At 35.0% G+C, this 14,617-nt stretch overlaps 1 protein-coding gene and 1 pseudogene across 2 annotated transcripts; one reads left to right on the top strand and one right to left on the bottom strand.

The window, feature by feature from the left end:
• The first annotated feature begins 2,231 nt into the window (after window positions 1-2,231).
• On the top strand, window positions 2,232-10,194 carry LOC107806866 (calcium-dependent lipid-binding protein-like). Of its 2 annotated transcripts, XM_016631139.2 has the most exons (13): window positions 2,232-2,405; window positions 2,478-2,633; window positions 2,771-2,907; window positions 3,918-4,019; window positions 4,646-4,696; window positions 6,235-6,355; window positions 7,316-7,437; window positions 7,546-7,644; window positions 7,860-7,940; window positions 8,028-8,113; window positions 8,756-8,981; window positions 9,103-9,267; window positions 9,623-10,194. In XM_016631139.2, the coding sequence occupies exons 3-13, from the start codon at window positions 2,803-2,805 to the stop codon at window positions 10,019-10,021; spliced, it is 1,557 nt and encodes a 518-aa protein (XP_016486625.1). In that variant the 5' UTR covers window positions 2,232-2,405; window positions 2,478-2,633; window positions 2,771-2,802; the 3' UTR covers window positions 10,022-10,194. The 2 variants fall into 2 exon arrangements, with proteins under 2 accessions (XP_016486625.1, XP_075094383.1); XM_075238282.1 differs by lacking the exon at window positions 2,232-2,405 and having other exon boundaries at window positions 2,461-2,633.
• LOC142174055 (U6 spliceosomal RNA) lies at window positions 3,372-3,480 on the bottom strand (annotated as a pseudogene).
• Window positions 10,195-14,617: the final 4,423 nt, after the last annotated feature.

Here is a 14,617-nt window from a genome sequence, read left to right as displayed (position 1 = left end):
CGACCAATTCTCATTCCAAGATGCCATGTCAATAAAATAATAAAATATTAAACTAAGATAAAAAAACTTGAATAGACAAAAAGTAAAAATCTAAAATCTAGTAGAATAGTTAATTTCTAAGTCCCCGACAACGGCGCCATAAACTTGTTGCTCCCAAACGCACACGCAACTATACATGGTCGACAAGTAATATAGGATTGTAAGTTCAGATATTGTACCCAGAGAGACTGATGATTAACTATTTACTAAATTAAACTAGGACAATTAATCTACTCAAGCGATTTTCTAAAGTGTGATTATTTAACTACAACTAATCTAGAGTAGCAAACAAAGAGATTAAAGGAAACAAGTTGGCAATATTAAAGATGAATTCAATGGGAGAAAATGCTCCAGAGTTATGGGTTAGCTAACAATCCCGTTGAGTTTTCTACTTAAATTGTCGAATTAATTTATCTGGTTTAATGCTTGACAGGGTTAATATTGCTCGTAGCCTTCTCCCCAAGCACCACTCGCCTATTCAAGCTAACCTAACGCCTATATTCCTATGAAATTAGGATTAACAAGAACACATTAATCATTCCCGTATAATAACCAAGCAAGGCGATTAGGTATATTCCTATCCTAACCGCAAATCTGTTCCCGATACTCGAGTTCAAGATCTTGCTCTACTCAATCTTATATGCAATCTAAAATTCTCTCTCCCGGGTTCAATGCTAGATTCGTAGATATTATTTAATTGATGATAAATCAATCAAATAATTAAGCGCAAGATTTAATAAATAAATCAATATGATAAAATAATAAGAACAATTCAAGCTTCAAATCACAACGTTCATGTAGCACCCAAAAACTCTAGAATTAATAAACTATGAGATTAAAGGAAGGGAAGAGAAAGAAAAACTAGTTAGAAGCCTCCTCCAAGCATGGTGTGTGTTCCTCCACGTGAATCCTCCTTCAAAGTATGTTCAAAGTCTCTCAAAATAACGTTTTACATGTATTTATATCAAGTAGGGTCGGGCCCAAACGAAATGACTTTCTCTTACGCGAACTAGGATTGTTACTCTGTAAAAATTGCACAGGCGCGCCGCATGGGGCGACGCGCCACGCGGGATGGTAGTGGGCTTTATCAGAGAGCGTGCAAAATTGACAGCAGTAGAAAATGGGCAGCTGTGGCGCCCCACACGCCGCAACTGTGGTGGATTCTTAGAGCTAGGCTTTTTCCTTGGTTTTTGACATCCGGATGTGGTTCTCGACTCCCGAACGCGATCCCGTCTTAATCCCTTGGCTTTTACTCAGACTTCAAATCTCCAAATAGTTCGATTTTATTCCGTAACATCCATATAGCTCGGAATCACTCCTACAAGGCATAAAATACATAATTAGTGCAAAACACTAGCGATTAAAGCTCACACTCAATTAAAGTGCTGTAAATTAGAGTACGATAAGCGACTAAAATACGTAATTATAGCCTACCATCAATTTCTCAAAACTAGTTCCTCTTTTATCTGTTAAGACAATTGCGTTAACAAACAAAGGGGGAACCGAATGATAGAACACGGTGCCATGTTTCGCCTGCTAGGATCCTTTGCATGCCAAAATATGTGCTACTTTATTTCCCTCGCGAAAGTTATGCCTAATGTAAACGTCTAATTTAAAAGTTCTCTTACACAAAAAAATAAAAGAATTTGTAAATGCAAAAAGGACCTACTAGGACAAGTAAAGAATTATCCACCTTATCTCATCCAAGATGTAAATACCCGGAGCTTAGCTCTATCGGAACTTCAGCTACTTTCAAAACTTAAAAGAGTATATCAAAGAAGGCCATTCAATGCAAATAATAAGGGACAAATGAAGCCATCTACCATGGATGGATTGTATTACAATTGATAATTCTTAAGATAGGCCATTTTAACATGAGTGGAACCAGGTGTCAAAATTATTTACTAACTGGCCACCTCATGTCCAAATTAACAAAATTAAGACTTGATAAATAGAGTAAATGATACCTCACTAAGTACATGCTGAAATAGAAAAGTACACACAAATGGATCTAACACTACTATTATAAAAAAAGAAGATGTAATTGCAAAAAGGACCTACTTTGCCAAGTAAAGGATCATCCACCTTGCCTCACCCAATTTTGATTGGGAGATCCAACACCAAAATTCCAAGAGGTAGGGTACGTACCACTGCCCACTAAAGTTTAAAAGACAAATGAATCTTTCAATCATTGGGGTACATCACCTATGGATAATACTAGTATTAGGTGACCCCAAAAATATAGGGGTATGTCTGCAAAACCCAAAAGTTGTAAGAAACGGACAAACAAACTCAAAAGCCTAAGACTTAAATCCGAAAATTCAATGCAAAGCAAAGAAACGGGAAAGACCACTTTCAAGACTAGGGTACGTAGTAAATGTAATGCTTAACCGTTAAAACTCTCATTCATTTCATTAATTATGTGTACAATGAAATAGGTGAAAGATAAGTATCTTTTTTTCATCAAAGTTTTGTGGAGGAAAGGAATGCCAAGCAACCCCAGTTTGGTGTAGACCCACGTCTGAAAAAGAGCAATTATTTTCTTGTCGGAGAAGCAAAAAGTTTCAGCAGAGACCCAGATATTCTTTTTAGAGGTGGTTTTTGCTTGTTTATAACAGTTCAGTTTTAAATCTTGGAATAACTCTTTGATTCTTGAATTTCATAGTTAAGCTTCTCTTCTTTTTTGGGTTTTCTGTTTTTGGAATTGGTTTTGAGGTTCTCAATTTTATAGGGAAATTGGTGTTTGAAGTGATCTGAAGTAGAATGGGGTTGATTTCTGGGATACTGATGGGGATGATCTTGGGGATCGGTTTAATGGCAGCTTGGAAACATATGATGAGGTACAGGAGTAACAAACGAATTGCTAAGGTATATATCTTGCCATACTCCAGATTTTAATGTTTTTGAAGTATAGTTCATGACAACAATTACTCTTCAGTCTCAAAAAATGCCTCAGTCCCAACATTTCCACAAATTAGTTGGCTTTTGCTATAGTTTGTATTTCAAGACAAACAATGTTGTTTCTCTTCGGTCATACCTCAGTGCGGGTGAGGTGGTTAGTGTCAGTTGCAACCCTAATTTCTGTCCTGAAGAGTGTACAAAACTGAAAGTGGTGATAACTCTGTGATTTTGTTAGTTGACTTAGTTGAAGCTTCTACTAGTCATAGGTCTGTCGGTTTGTTGCTTTAGAATAATTGTAGCTGAAGCAGTATGTTGACTAGGGATCATTCCAATGATTTTAATGGAGACGTTGTGAAATGGTTTCGAGTTGGAAGTTGGAATGAACGACCTAGCTTACAGGGGAGAAATGAGAGGAGGAGTACTCCTTTACATTTTTTTAGGATCATTTCTCATTTTGTATGTGCTTTCCTTGTGCGGGGGTCATTCTAATCTTCTCTATGTTGTTCCAATTTTATCGAATGTCCCGCAAGTGTCGAGGAGTATTCTTAACATTTGATAGTCAAAACATGAAGCGCAGTAGCGCACAACTGTCCCAGACTTGGAACATGATCTCCATTCTATCTGAAGTAGTTTATGGCGGTTATGATGTATAGCTATATGTTTGAGTAGTATATTTGTCAGTTTCTGCTATTGATGCGTATAATATTGTTGCACATTTGCTGCCTATGTGATAGTATTTTGCTGCTTGATGCTTGACTTTGCACCGAATGAGGTGATAACGGTCACCGGATATAGGTCCATATGACACTTCTGCTATAAGTAGTATTAAATATGGGCTGCAGTTGCTTTAGTGCTAGTGCCAATATTTACATGATGCTCATCATCATGCTTGCAGACAGCATTTAGGTTTCTGATATGATTTCACTTTCTGAAGGATTGGCATTCATTTTCCTTGTTATGTTTTACTTCCTTTACAGGCAGTAGATGTAAAACTAATGGGCTGCCTCAACAGGGATGATCTAAAGAAAGTGTGTGGTGATAACTTTCCTGAATGGATATCATTCCCGGTTTATGAGCAGGTTGGATGGCTTTACTTGTTTAGTGAAAAGTTCAATGAAATGTGAATAAATTTGTTAATATCTTCGAAAGAAGAGCTCGAAGAAGAACCTTATAAATAAAAAAAAAAAAAAAAGAGCTCGAAGAACTAGTGCCCTTATTTTCAAGCTGATAAATCTTCCTGTCTTTGAAAGAGATCCTGAAGTTAATCAATCTATGCATATTGTTGCACTGACCTTGTTACCGTTGAGATATAAACAAAGATCCACATAAATCCTTATAGATTAAATGAAACTTTCTTTTCTGTGCTCTAGTCACTGCTCAATAGTAATGCCTTTTTGCTTGAGAAATGAAGTCAATGAAGGTTAGTTTTACTTATGGAATCTGATGAATTAGAATCAAGAGATACACTGACAGATGATGAGGGAGATTTTAAGTAGATGGAGAGATGTTTTGCTTTGGCTGTTGTTGACTGGAATATTGTGTTGATTAACAGTTATCTCCATACTTTATTAATGTCAATTGTGAATTTTAGAGGTTATGCATCATGTGGTGTTTTTGCAATCTTTTCTTCATACAATCTAAAGGAATAAATTGATGTAGTGATCATGTCGATGTTACTTTTGTCTCATTTATATCTCATGGGCAGGTCAAGTGGTTGAACAAACAATTGAGCAAATTGTGGCCATTTATTGCCGAAGTAAGCTTTTTACTCCTCTTTAGTTATCCTGAGCATTTTTCATTTTTTAAACTGGTTCTGCTGTAACTCTATTATAACCAATTTTGCTCTGTGTGTTTAAACTTTTAGGGATGTTTGGTTCACCGTTCATCACAAGTTACGCATAGATTATAGTACATGAATAATAACTGAATAATAACAGCATTACTATTGTTAGAGTCAGTAAGTATTAGAATAGTATATTACCTTACAAAAGAAGTATTAGAATAGCATATGATATAGCTATCTTATCACCTATTACCATGATCTTCTACTCACATATTTGTTCCCACCAAATAAAGATATTTAATATTTGGAACGCTCAAAGTGTAAAGGCTTTTCCTGATTGAGGAAGAAGCTTAGAAGGTAGAACTATGAATTAAGCTCAAACGATAATCCATTCCCACTTCGAACTTTATGTTTCAAGCACATTGGCATTTGATATTAGCCAAAAAGAGGATACCCGGTTAAAAAAAGACTTGCTTCTTGAGACCAAGCACTAGTGACGACATCAACTATCTATTTTGAGATAAAAGGTTTCGTTGAAGTTTACCTTTACAAGGTTCTTACTAGGAGAATATAAAAAAAATCGGGCTCCAATTTTGAGTTGCAAATGCCCGAACTTCATATTTTAGATCGAAAAAGAGGACTTTTGAGGAGTCAAATATTAGCTTAGGAATTTTGAGGGTGAAGGCTAATTAAGAAGTCTTTTGAGCATCTTTTATATTCTTCCTTTGAGCAGTAAAGCCTAAATTTAGAAATTCATACAAAATTGGCATAGAAGCTGCTTGATGAGCCTCAGTCCCTGATTTTCAATGTAATGACCAAACTGTCCCTTTAAGTGATCTTCAAACCTTCTGTCCTTTTATTCATTTTTGCCAAAAATGAAGTTATTTCTTAGTGTGCTACTTTTTTAATTAAAACTTGAACTTATCAATAGCACACCAGAAATGGTAGAGGGCTGGGCACACTAACCGTGAGCCGTTGGCCCTCAGGGATTTCTTGGTTATTTAAATAAATAAATAACTCCAGATTTATTCCATGCTGATATTACCTAATTTATAAGGGATCAAGATTTCTTGCGTGTACATGACTTCTCACCAAGCCATCTGAAATACCTTTTGAAGATTCTACAATGCTTGGAAGTTGCTTATTGTGAAAAGATCTTGCCTTGAAGTTAGAATTCAGTAGGAACATAGGTTTAGAGCACAGCGGAGACCTTTTTTTTTTTTTTTTGGAAATTTGAGAAGATGGAACATTTGCTTTCTTATAGTTGTTAAGTTCACTGCTCTGTGCAGTGGAATTGGGTTTATAGTGTTATATATCTCATCTTGTATGACAACTGTTCTCACGGAGAATAGTACAATAAAGGTCAATGGTCATATCCTTTTCTATGGTAACAATTATATATCAATGTAAACATATCTTTAGTCATATTGTTGTGTGTGAACCATGTTGTTTTGCCAAATTCTGTATTGTGGGAGCCAAGATCCAATACTCTTGAGTATGTCACTATGCAGGCAGGAGAGGCAATTATAAGAGAATCTGTTGAACCTCTTTTAGAAGATTATCGACCCCCTGGAATTACTTCGTTGAAGTTCAGCAAATTATCATTGGGAACTGTGGCACCTAAAATAGAAGGTAGCAGCATCAAAATATCTATTATTAATTGTTTGATCAGCAAAAAGTAATTCATAATCCATTGCAGTTAAAGTTAATTATCTTTTAGTTGTTGTATAACTGTTTGATCAACAAAAAAAAAGTGGTATGTTAGAACTCATCCTATCCAGCTTTTCTATCCATCAAGCTGCATTTGGAAAGAAAAGACAAATTATTTAGTTGGAGTTTTCATGCTGCTACTAGTCCTCCTCATTGTGCTGGTATTCTACTCCTGAGATTCATCTGAATATTCATATCTATTAAGTTGAATTAAGTTCCAGTTTGAATCTTCTGCAGTTCAATGATTCAGTTTTGACACCAAAAGGTTTAGTTGAACATTTTAAGCCATATAGGATGAGTTCATATGACAGCGCTCATGCTCATTTGAGCTTTCTAGCTGGTGTCAGTTCTGTGATTTTGAAGAAGACAAAAAATGCAGTATGCACTCATGTTCTCTTAATTGCTTGAAAACTCATGCGAACGGTTATTGCCTATTATAATATTGTGTATGCCTATTTATCAAAAATAATGCTGTGTAAGCCTGAAGGGAAAAGACAATGCACTAGGTGCACTGTTAGTCTAGTTAATCTGTTTTGCTAATATTTGTTTTTTTGGGTTGAGGTCTTTGCAAAGTTTGAGTTCTTTCTAGTATGATGCTGCTAATATTGAAAACTAAAGTGAAGAAAGAAGTGGGACCAAGTTTCATTTTCTTGGTAACTCCTAAACTTCTGTATCATATGTCTAAGAAAATCTTTCTCGTAATACTTCGAAATGTTGCAGCTGATGGCTACAAAATCTGCCAAGAGCTTATCGTGTCATGGTTGTTGTTACATTTAGTAAGATTGTTGATAAACTTGTGCTCGTTGCATATCTGAGGTTCTTTCAGAGAGTGTCTGCGGTGTCACACAATGCTTTAGCATGTTTAATACTTAATTAATGCAGGTATTCGTGTTCAGAGCCTTAAAAAAGGTCAAATCACTATGGATATTGACCTCCGATGGGGTGGTGATCCCAATATTGTTTTAGGTGTTGAAGCTGCAATGGTTGCTTCCATACCCATTCAGGTGTGTGCCTAAACACTTTCACCTGTCTATTTTGCTTGGATGATGCTATGTTGACTACTTGGTTATTTAGGAAGAGAGTTGCACTGACCATTGCCAAATTGGTTGCAGTTGAAAAATCTTCAAGTATTCACTGTTATTCGTGTTATCTTCCAACTAACTGAGGAAATTCCTTGCATCTCGGCTGTTGTTGTAGCATTACTTTCTGAGGTATAGCCTAATTCTATATGTCAATTTGCTCCTCGATTCGTTTGTTTCATTTCTTATATTAACTTGATGTTCCTCCCATTGTTTCTGATGTGCTACATGGTTTCTTTTTTCAACATTATTTGGAGATGACTTTTCTCTCAATTAAATTACTGATTTTGAGATGCGTATGTCCTGATGGACGTTATAATGAAGTATTCCTTTTTTTGTTGAATCAGCCAAAGCCTAGAATCGACTATGTTTTGAAGGCAGTCGGTGGAAGTTTAACTGCTCTTCCTGGACTTTCGGATATGATTGATGTTAGTGTTGACATCTTCTTTAGCAGTACACTTCTAATTTTGGATATTTTCTGTTTGACTGACAATGCTGTTGTTTATCTGTGGAAGGACACTGTAAATACAATAGTGACAGATATGCTAGAATGGCCCCACAGAATTGTTGTTCCAATTGGCGGCATACCTGTGGATACTAGGTATCTTCAATTCTACAAATACTTTAGTCACCGAGCACTTCACCTTATCACTTTCTTATCCTTTTGATCCTTCTAATATGCTAATAAAGAAAAGTAAATTTGGGTTGCTTCAATTTGCTTTCTACTCGTATGCTTGAAAAACATCAGAAATCAAAATTGTGCATCTACTTAAGGAATGGCCTACTTGAAATCAATAGTACTGCTGTTCCTTCCTGTGTGACTGTATTCAGGTGTTTCAGTTATTGAGATACATGTCAGAAAACAAAAAGATCAAATGGCTTTTGGTAATTGAATTCCGAAATGTTGTGTTTTGTGATCCAGTGAAATACGCGGATCTGAATTTGAGGTAGACTGTTTTAGGGAAAAGGTCTTCCAGTGGCTTATGATAGTGGATGACCTATAAATACTTCTATTTCCTTGGGTTTATTCTCATCAAATTCTTTCACATGTTGTGATGTCTGTGCTTGTTCATTTTGCCTACTGTTGTTGGTTTGGGCTCTTTTTAAACCTTTCAGCAAACCTGTTGTTGGATAGGGAATGTAAACACTAGGTCATCTGACATGTCCACATATACATTTGTTCCTTATCGTCTCCACGTGCTTATTTTTCATTGTTATGTAACCAATGTTTCCCTAAATGCAGTGATTTGGAGCTTAAGCCACAGGGGAAGCTCATAGTAACTGTAGTCAAGGCTAATGGCTTAAAGAACCACGAAATGATAGGAAAATCTGATCCATATGTGGTTGTATACATTCGTCCACTTTTCAAGGTTAAGACAAAAACCATTGACAACAACCTAAATCCCATTTGGGATCAGACATTTGAGTTAATTGCAGAAGACAAGGAGACCCAATCCCTCATTGTGGAGGTTTGATTTGATTACTATCACATTTTTTCCTATGCTTTGCTCTGTCTTGAATATCTGATGCTGTACATACTGTTTGGGTGAATTCTTGTGTGACAGTTGATCTTCACATCAATTTGAGCAGGTCTTCGATAAAGACGTTGGGCAAGACCAGCGAATGGGTGTCGCTAAGTTGCCTCTGAATGAGCTAGTAGCTGAGACTGCCAAAGAAATTGAATTAAGGTTGCTGCCAAAACTTGATATGCTCAAAGTCAAAGATAAGAAGGATAGGGGAACTATCACAATAAAGGTACAGGACTATGTTCATACTCATTTATTGAGGTTTCGTTGTTGCTATACTTCTCTCAATCAATCAACATTCCTGAATCCTAAACTAGTTGGGTAAGATTACATGCATATTCTGTATCAATATTTAAAGCATTCATCATAGTTTGATTATTTTACGCTGACAGTCAATTTACTACAAGCCCGATCCTTTTTTGGGGTTTGGAACCTACTATGAGCTCACATAGGCACAGTTTGTTGCTATGGTACTAACCATTCTTTAATTGTGTATTGTTTAATTTTGTGTCTCCTTTAACTACCAGTATGATAGTATGGCCTAGGTAGTGGAGTGGCTTTTACAGCTTGTTTATTGCGTGCAGGTGTTGTATCATGAATTCAACAAGGAAGAGCAGTTAGCTGCTCTGGAGGCAGAGAAGGCGATCCTAGAAGAAAGGAAGAAGCTGAAAGCAGAAGGTGTCATTGGGAGCACAATGGATGCCCTTGATGGGGCTGCATCACTGGTTGGTTCAGGTGTTGGTTTGGTGGGCACTGGTCTTGGGGCAGGCGTGGGGCTCATTGGAACCGGGGTAGGTGCTGGTGTAGGAATAGTTGGAAGTGGCTTTGGAGCTGTTGGTAGTGGCCTAAGCAAAGCTGGAAAATTTATGGGAAGGACATTCACAGGCAGTTCAAAGAAGAGTGGTTCCTCTACTCCAGTAAACTCTGTTCAAGAAAATGGTGGTGCAAAGCCACTCAAGACTGTACTTGCAAATACTGATTAGTCCTGTGAACTAGAACTCAGTCTTTTCTTTTAGAACTCAGGTTTTAGTGTGACAATGTGCTGTTTGAAGATTGGAAATTAAGTTGTTCATAGAATGGTGGAAATTAATCCAGTGTGAACTTTTATGGTTCTGGATTTTCAGTACATCTTAAATTGATTGTTATTTTCAGAAAATTCTTTCAAGCTTTTTATTGATTTGTTTTCTTTAGAGCTAAGAAAAGAGTTTGGTTTATTCTCTAGGTATGTCAGAAAATTGGCAGCAAAGTTTTAGCTTTCTCGTGATCTCATTATTCTCGTCGTAACCTTGGTTAAAAAAGTGCTGCCAACAAAAAGATTAAAGATCCAATCAGTTGACTAAAATTCATTATAAGTAGAAAACGTTACAATTTTTTAGAAAGAGCTTGAACAAATAAATGATTTTCGAAAGTATGTAGGGAAATGGTTCACTTTTTAAAATTTACAACTTATTGTGTGTCTCGAAAAAACCAAGTGGATTGTCTACATCCAACAAGGCGTGCTTAATGTTGTTTTACAGAATTTTCTTTGTATCTACATGAAATATATAGTAACTAGCAAGTAGCAAAACGCCAAATTTAATGCATGTTTTATTAATAAAATAAAACATCACTATATACTTTGTAGTAGGATTTGAATCTTAAACCATGAGAGAGTCAGAATTTTAATTTAATGGGTTCTGTTGGTTGACAGAAAAAATTGTAATTTTTGAAATTTATGCTTTATACTAATCCATTATTAATTGTAGTATTATTTATAGTTCTACTCCAGAAATAATTTCACTTTTCTCTCCATTAGTTCTCCTTTTCCTATTCATTCAAAAGGATAGAATTAAATAGGGTTTAAGGACATACATGCATTATCAAGCAATTTTTTTTAAAAGTTTTTTAAAGGAATTGAGCATATGGTTTAGTTTCTTTTTTGGATTTAGTTTCAAACCATTGATTTTAAGTATTATTCTCACGAAAACACTCCCTGAAAGTCCAAACTATTCGGAATTTTGACATGTTGAAATTTATGTCCAAATATTTGATATTTTAAAAGGGATGGGAGCCTTGGCGTAACTGATAAAGTTATTGTCGTGTGATCAGGAGGTCACAGGTTCGAGCCGTAAAAGCAGCCTCTTGCAGAAATGTAGGGTAAGGCTGTGTACTGTAGACCCTTGTGGTTAGACCCTTCCGCGAACATGCACATAGCAGGAGCTTAGTGCACCGGACTGACTTATTTGATGTGTTAAAAAGACATGAACTATTAGTTACTAAATTTTTTCTTGCCAAATTCACTCTTACAACTTTAACTAGTAGGGTGTTAATAATGTGTAAGACATTCAAAATAGAGATATAATATCTATCTGATATAGTATATCTAACTTATAGGCAGAGAGAGTCAGAATTTTAATTTAATGGGTTCTGTTGGTTGACAGAAAAAATTGTAATTTTTGAAATTTATGCTTTATACTAATCCATTATTAATTGTAGTATTATTTATAGTTCTACTCCAGAAATAATTTCACTTTTCTCTCCATTAGTTCTCCTTTTCCTATTCATTCAAAAGGATAGAATTAAATAGGGTTTAAGGACATACATGCATTATCAAGCAATTTTTTTTAAAAGTTTTTTAAAGGAATTGAGCATATGGTTTAGTTTCTTTTTTGGATTTAGTTTCAAACCATTGATTTTAAGTATTATTCTCACGAAAACACTCCCTGAAAGTCCAAACTATTCGGAATTTTGACATGTTGAAATTTATGTCCAAATATTTGATATTTTAAAAGGGATGGGAGCCTTGGCGTAACTGATAAAGTTATTGTCGTGTGATCAGGAGGTCACAGGTTCGAGCCGTAAAAGCAGCCTCTTGCAGAAATGTAGGGTAAGGCTGTATACTGTAGACCCTTGTGGTTAGACCCTTCCGCGAACATGCACATAGCAGGAGCTTAGTGCACCGGACTGACTTATTTGATGTGTTAAAAAGACATGAACTATTAGTTACTAAATTTTTTCTTGCCAAATTCACTCTTACAACTTTAACTAGTAGGGTGTTAATAATGTGTAAGACATTCAAAATAGAGATATAATATCTATCTGATATAGTATATCTAACTTATAGGCAGAGAGAGTCAGAATTTTAATTTAATGGGTTCTGTTGGTTGACAGAAAAAATTGTAATTTTTGAAATTTATGCTTTATACTAATCCATTATTAATTGTAGTATTATTTATAGTTCTACTCCAGAAATAATTTCACTTTTCTCTCCATTAGTTCTCCTTTTCCTATTCATTCAAAAGGATAGAATTAAATAGGGTTTAAGGACATACATGCATTATCAAGCAATTTTTTTTAAAAGTTTTTTAAAGGAATTGAGCATATGGTTTAGTTTCTTTTTTGGATTTAGTTTCAAACCATTGATTTTAAGTATTATTCTCACGAAAACACTCCCTGAAAGTCCAAACTATTCGGAATTTTGACATGTTGAAATTTATGTCCAAATATTTGATATTTTAAAAGGGATGGGAGCCTTGGCGTAACTGATAAAGTTATTGTCGTGTGATCAGGAGGTCACAGGTTCGAGCCGTAAAAGCAGCCTCTTGCAGAAATGTAGGGTAAGGCTGTGTACTGTAGACCCTTGTGGTTAGACCCTTCCGCGAACATGCACATAGCAGGAGCTTAGTGCACCGGACTGACTTATTTGATGTGTTAAAAAGACATGAACTATTAGTTACTAAATTTTTTCTTGCCAAATTCACTCTTACAACTTTAACTAGTAGGGTGTTAATAATGTGTAAGACATTCAAAATAGAGATATAATATCTATCTGATATAGTATATCTAACTTATAGGCAGAGAGAGTCAGAATTTTAATTTAATGGGTTCTGTTGGTTGACAGAAAAAATTGTAATTTTTGAAATTTATGCTTTATACTAATCCATTATTAATTGTAGTATTATTTATAGTTCTACTCCAGAAATAATTTCACTTTTCTCTCCATTAGTTCTCCTTTTCCTATTCATTCAAAAGGATAGAATTAAATAGGGTTTAAGGACATACATGCATTATCAAGCAATTTTTTTTAAAAGTTTTTTAAAGGAATTGAGCATATGGTTTAGTTTCTTTTTTGGATTTAGTTTCAAACCATTGATTTTAAGTATTATTCTCACGAAAACACTCCCTGAAAGTCCAAACTATTCGGAATTTTGACATGTTGAAATTTATGTCCAAATATTTGATATTTTAAAAGGGATGGGAGCCTTGGCGTAACTGATAAAGTTATTGTCGTGTGATCAGGAGGTCACAGGTTCGAGCCGTAAAAGCAGCCTCTTGCAGAAATGTAGGGTAAGGCTGTATACTGTAGACCCTTGTGGTTAGACCCTTCCGCGAACATGCACATAGCAGGAGCTTAGTGCACCGGACTGACTTATTTCATGTGTTAAAAAGACATGAACTATTAGTTACTAAATTTTTTCTTGCCAAATTCACTCTTACAACTTTAACTAGTAGGGTGTTAATAATGTGTAAGACATTCAAAATAGAGATATAATATCTATCTGATATAGTATATCTAACTTATAGGCAGAGAGAGTCAGAATTTTAATTTAATGGGTTCTGTTGGTTGACAGAAAAAATTGTAATTTTTGAAATTTATGCTTTATACTAATCCATTATTAATTGTAGTATTATTTATAGTTCTACTCCAGAAATAATTTCACTTTTCTCTCCATTAGTTCTCCTTTTCCTATTCATTCAAAAGGATAGAATTAAATAGGGTTTAAGGACATACATGCATTATCAAGCAATTTTTTTTAAAAGTTTTTTAAAGGAATTGAGCATATGGTTTAGTTTCTTTTTTGGATTTAGTTTCAAACCATTGATTTTAAGTATTATTCTCACGAAAACACTCCCTGAAAGTCCAAACTATTCGGAATTTTGACATGTTGAAATTTATGTCCAAATATTTGATATTTTAAAAGGGATGGGAGCCTTGGCGTAACTGATAAAGTTATTGTCGTGTGATCAGGAGGTCACAGGTTCGAGCCGTAAAAGCAGCCTCTTGCAGAAATGTAGGGTAAGGCTGTGTACTGTAGACCCTTGTGGTTAGACCCTTCCGCGAACATGCACATAGCAGGAGCTTAGTGCACCGGACTGACTTATTTGATGTGTTAAAAAGACATGAACTATTAGTTACTAAATTTTTTCTTGCCAAATTCACTCTTACAACTTTAACTAGTAGGGTGTTAATAATGTGTAAGACATTCAAAATAGAGATATAATATCTATCTGATATAGTATATCTAACTTATAAGCAGAGAGAGTCAGAATTTTAATTTAATGGGTTCTGTTGGTTGACAGAAAAAATTGTAATTTTTGAAATTTATGCTTTATACTAATCCATTATTAATTGTAGTATTATTTATAGTTCTACTCCAGAAATAATTTCACTTTTCTCTCCATTAGTTCTCCTTTTCCTATTCATTCAAAAGGATAGAATTAAATAGGGTTTAAGGACATACATGCATTATCAAGCAATTTTTTTTAAAAGTTTTTTAAAGGAATTGAGCATATGGTTTAGTTTCTTTTTTGGATTTAGT

The sequence above is a fragment of the Nicotiana tabacum genome, chromosome 19 (assembly GCF_000715075.1).
Source record: "Nicotiana tabacum cultivar K326 chromosome 19, ASM71507v2, whole genome shotgun sequence".
In the NCBI taxonomy this organism is placed as follows: Eukaryota; Viridiplantae; Streptophyta; class Magnoliopsida; order Solanales; family Solanaceae; genus Nicotiana; species Nicotiana tabacum.
The sequence above is the reverse complement of the archived record's forward strand: the minus strand, read 5'-3'. Positions and strand labels throughout refer to the sequence as shown.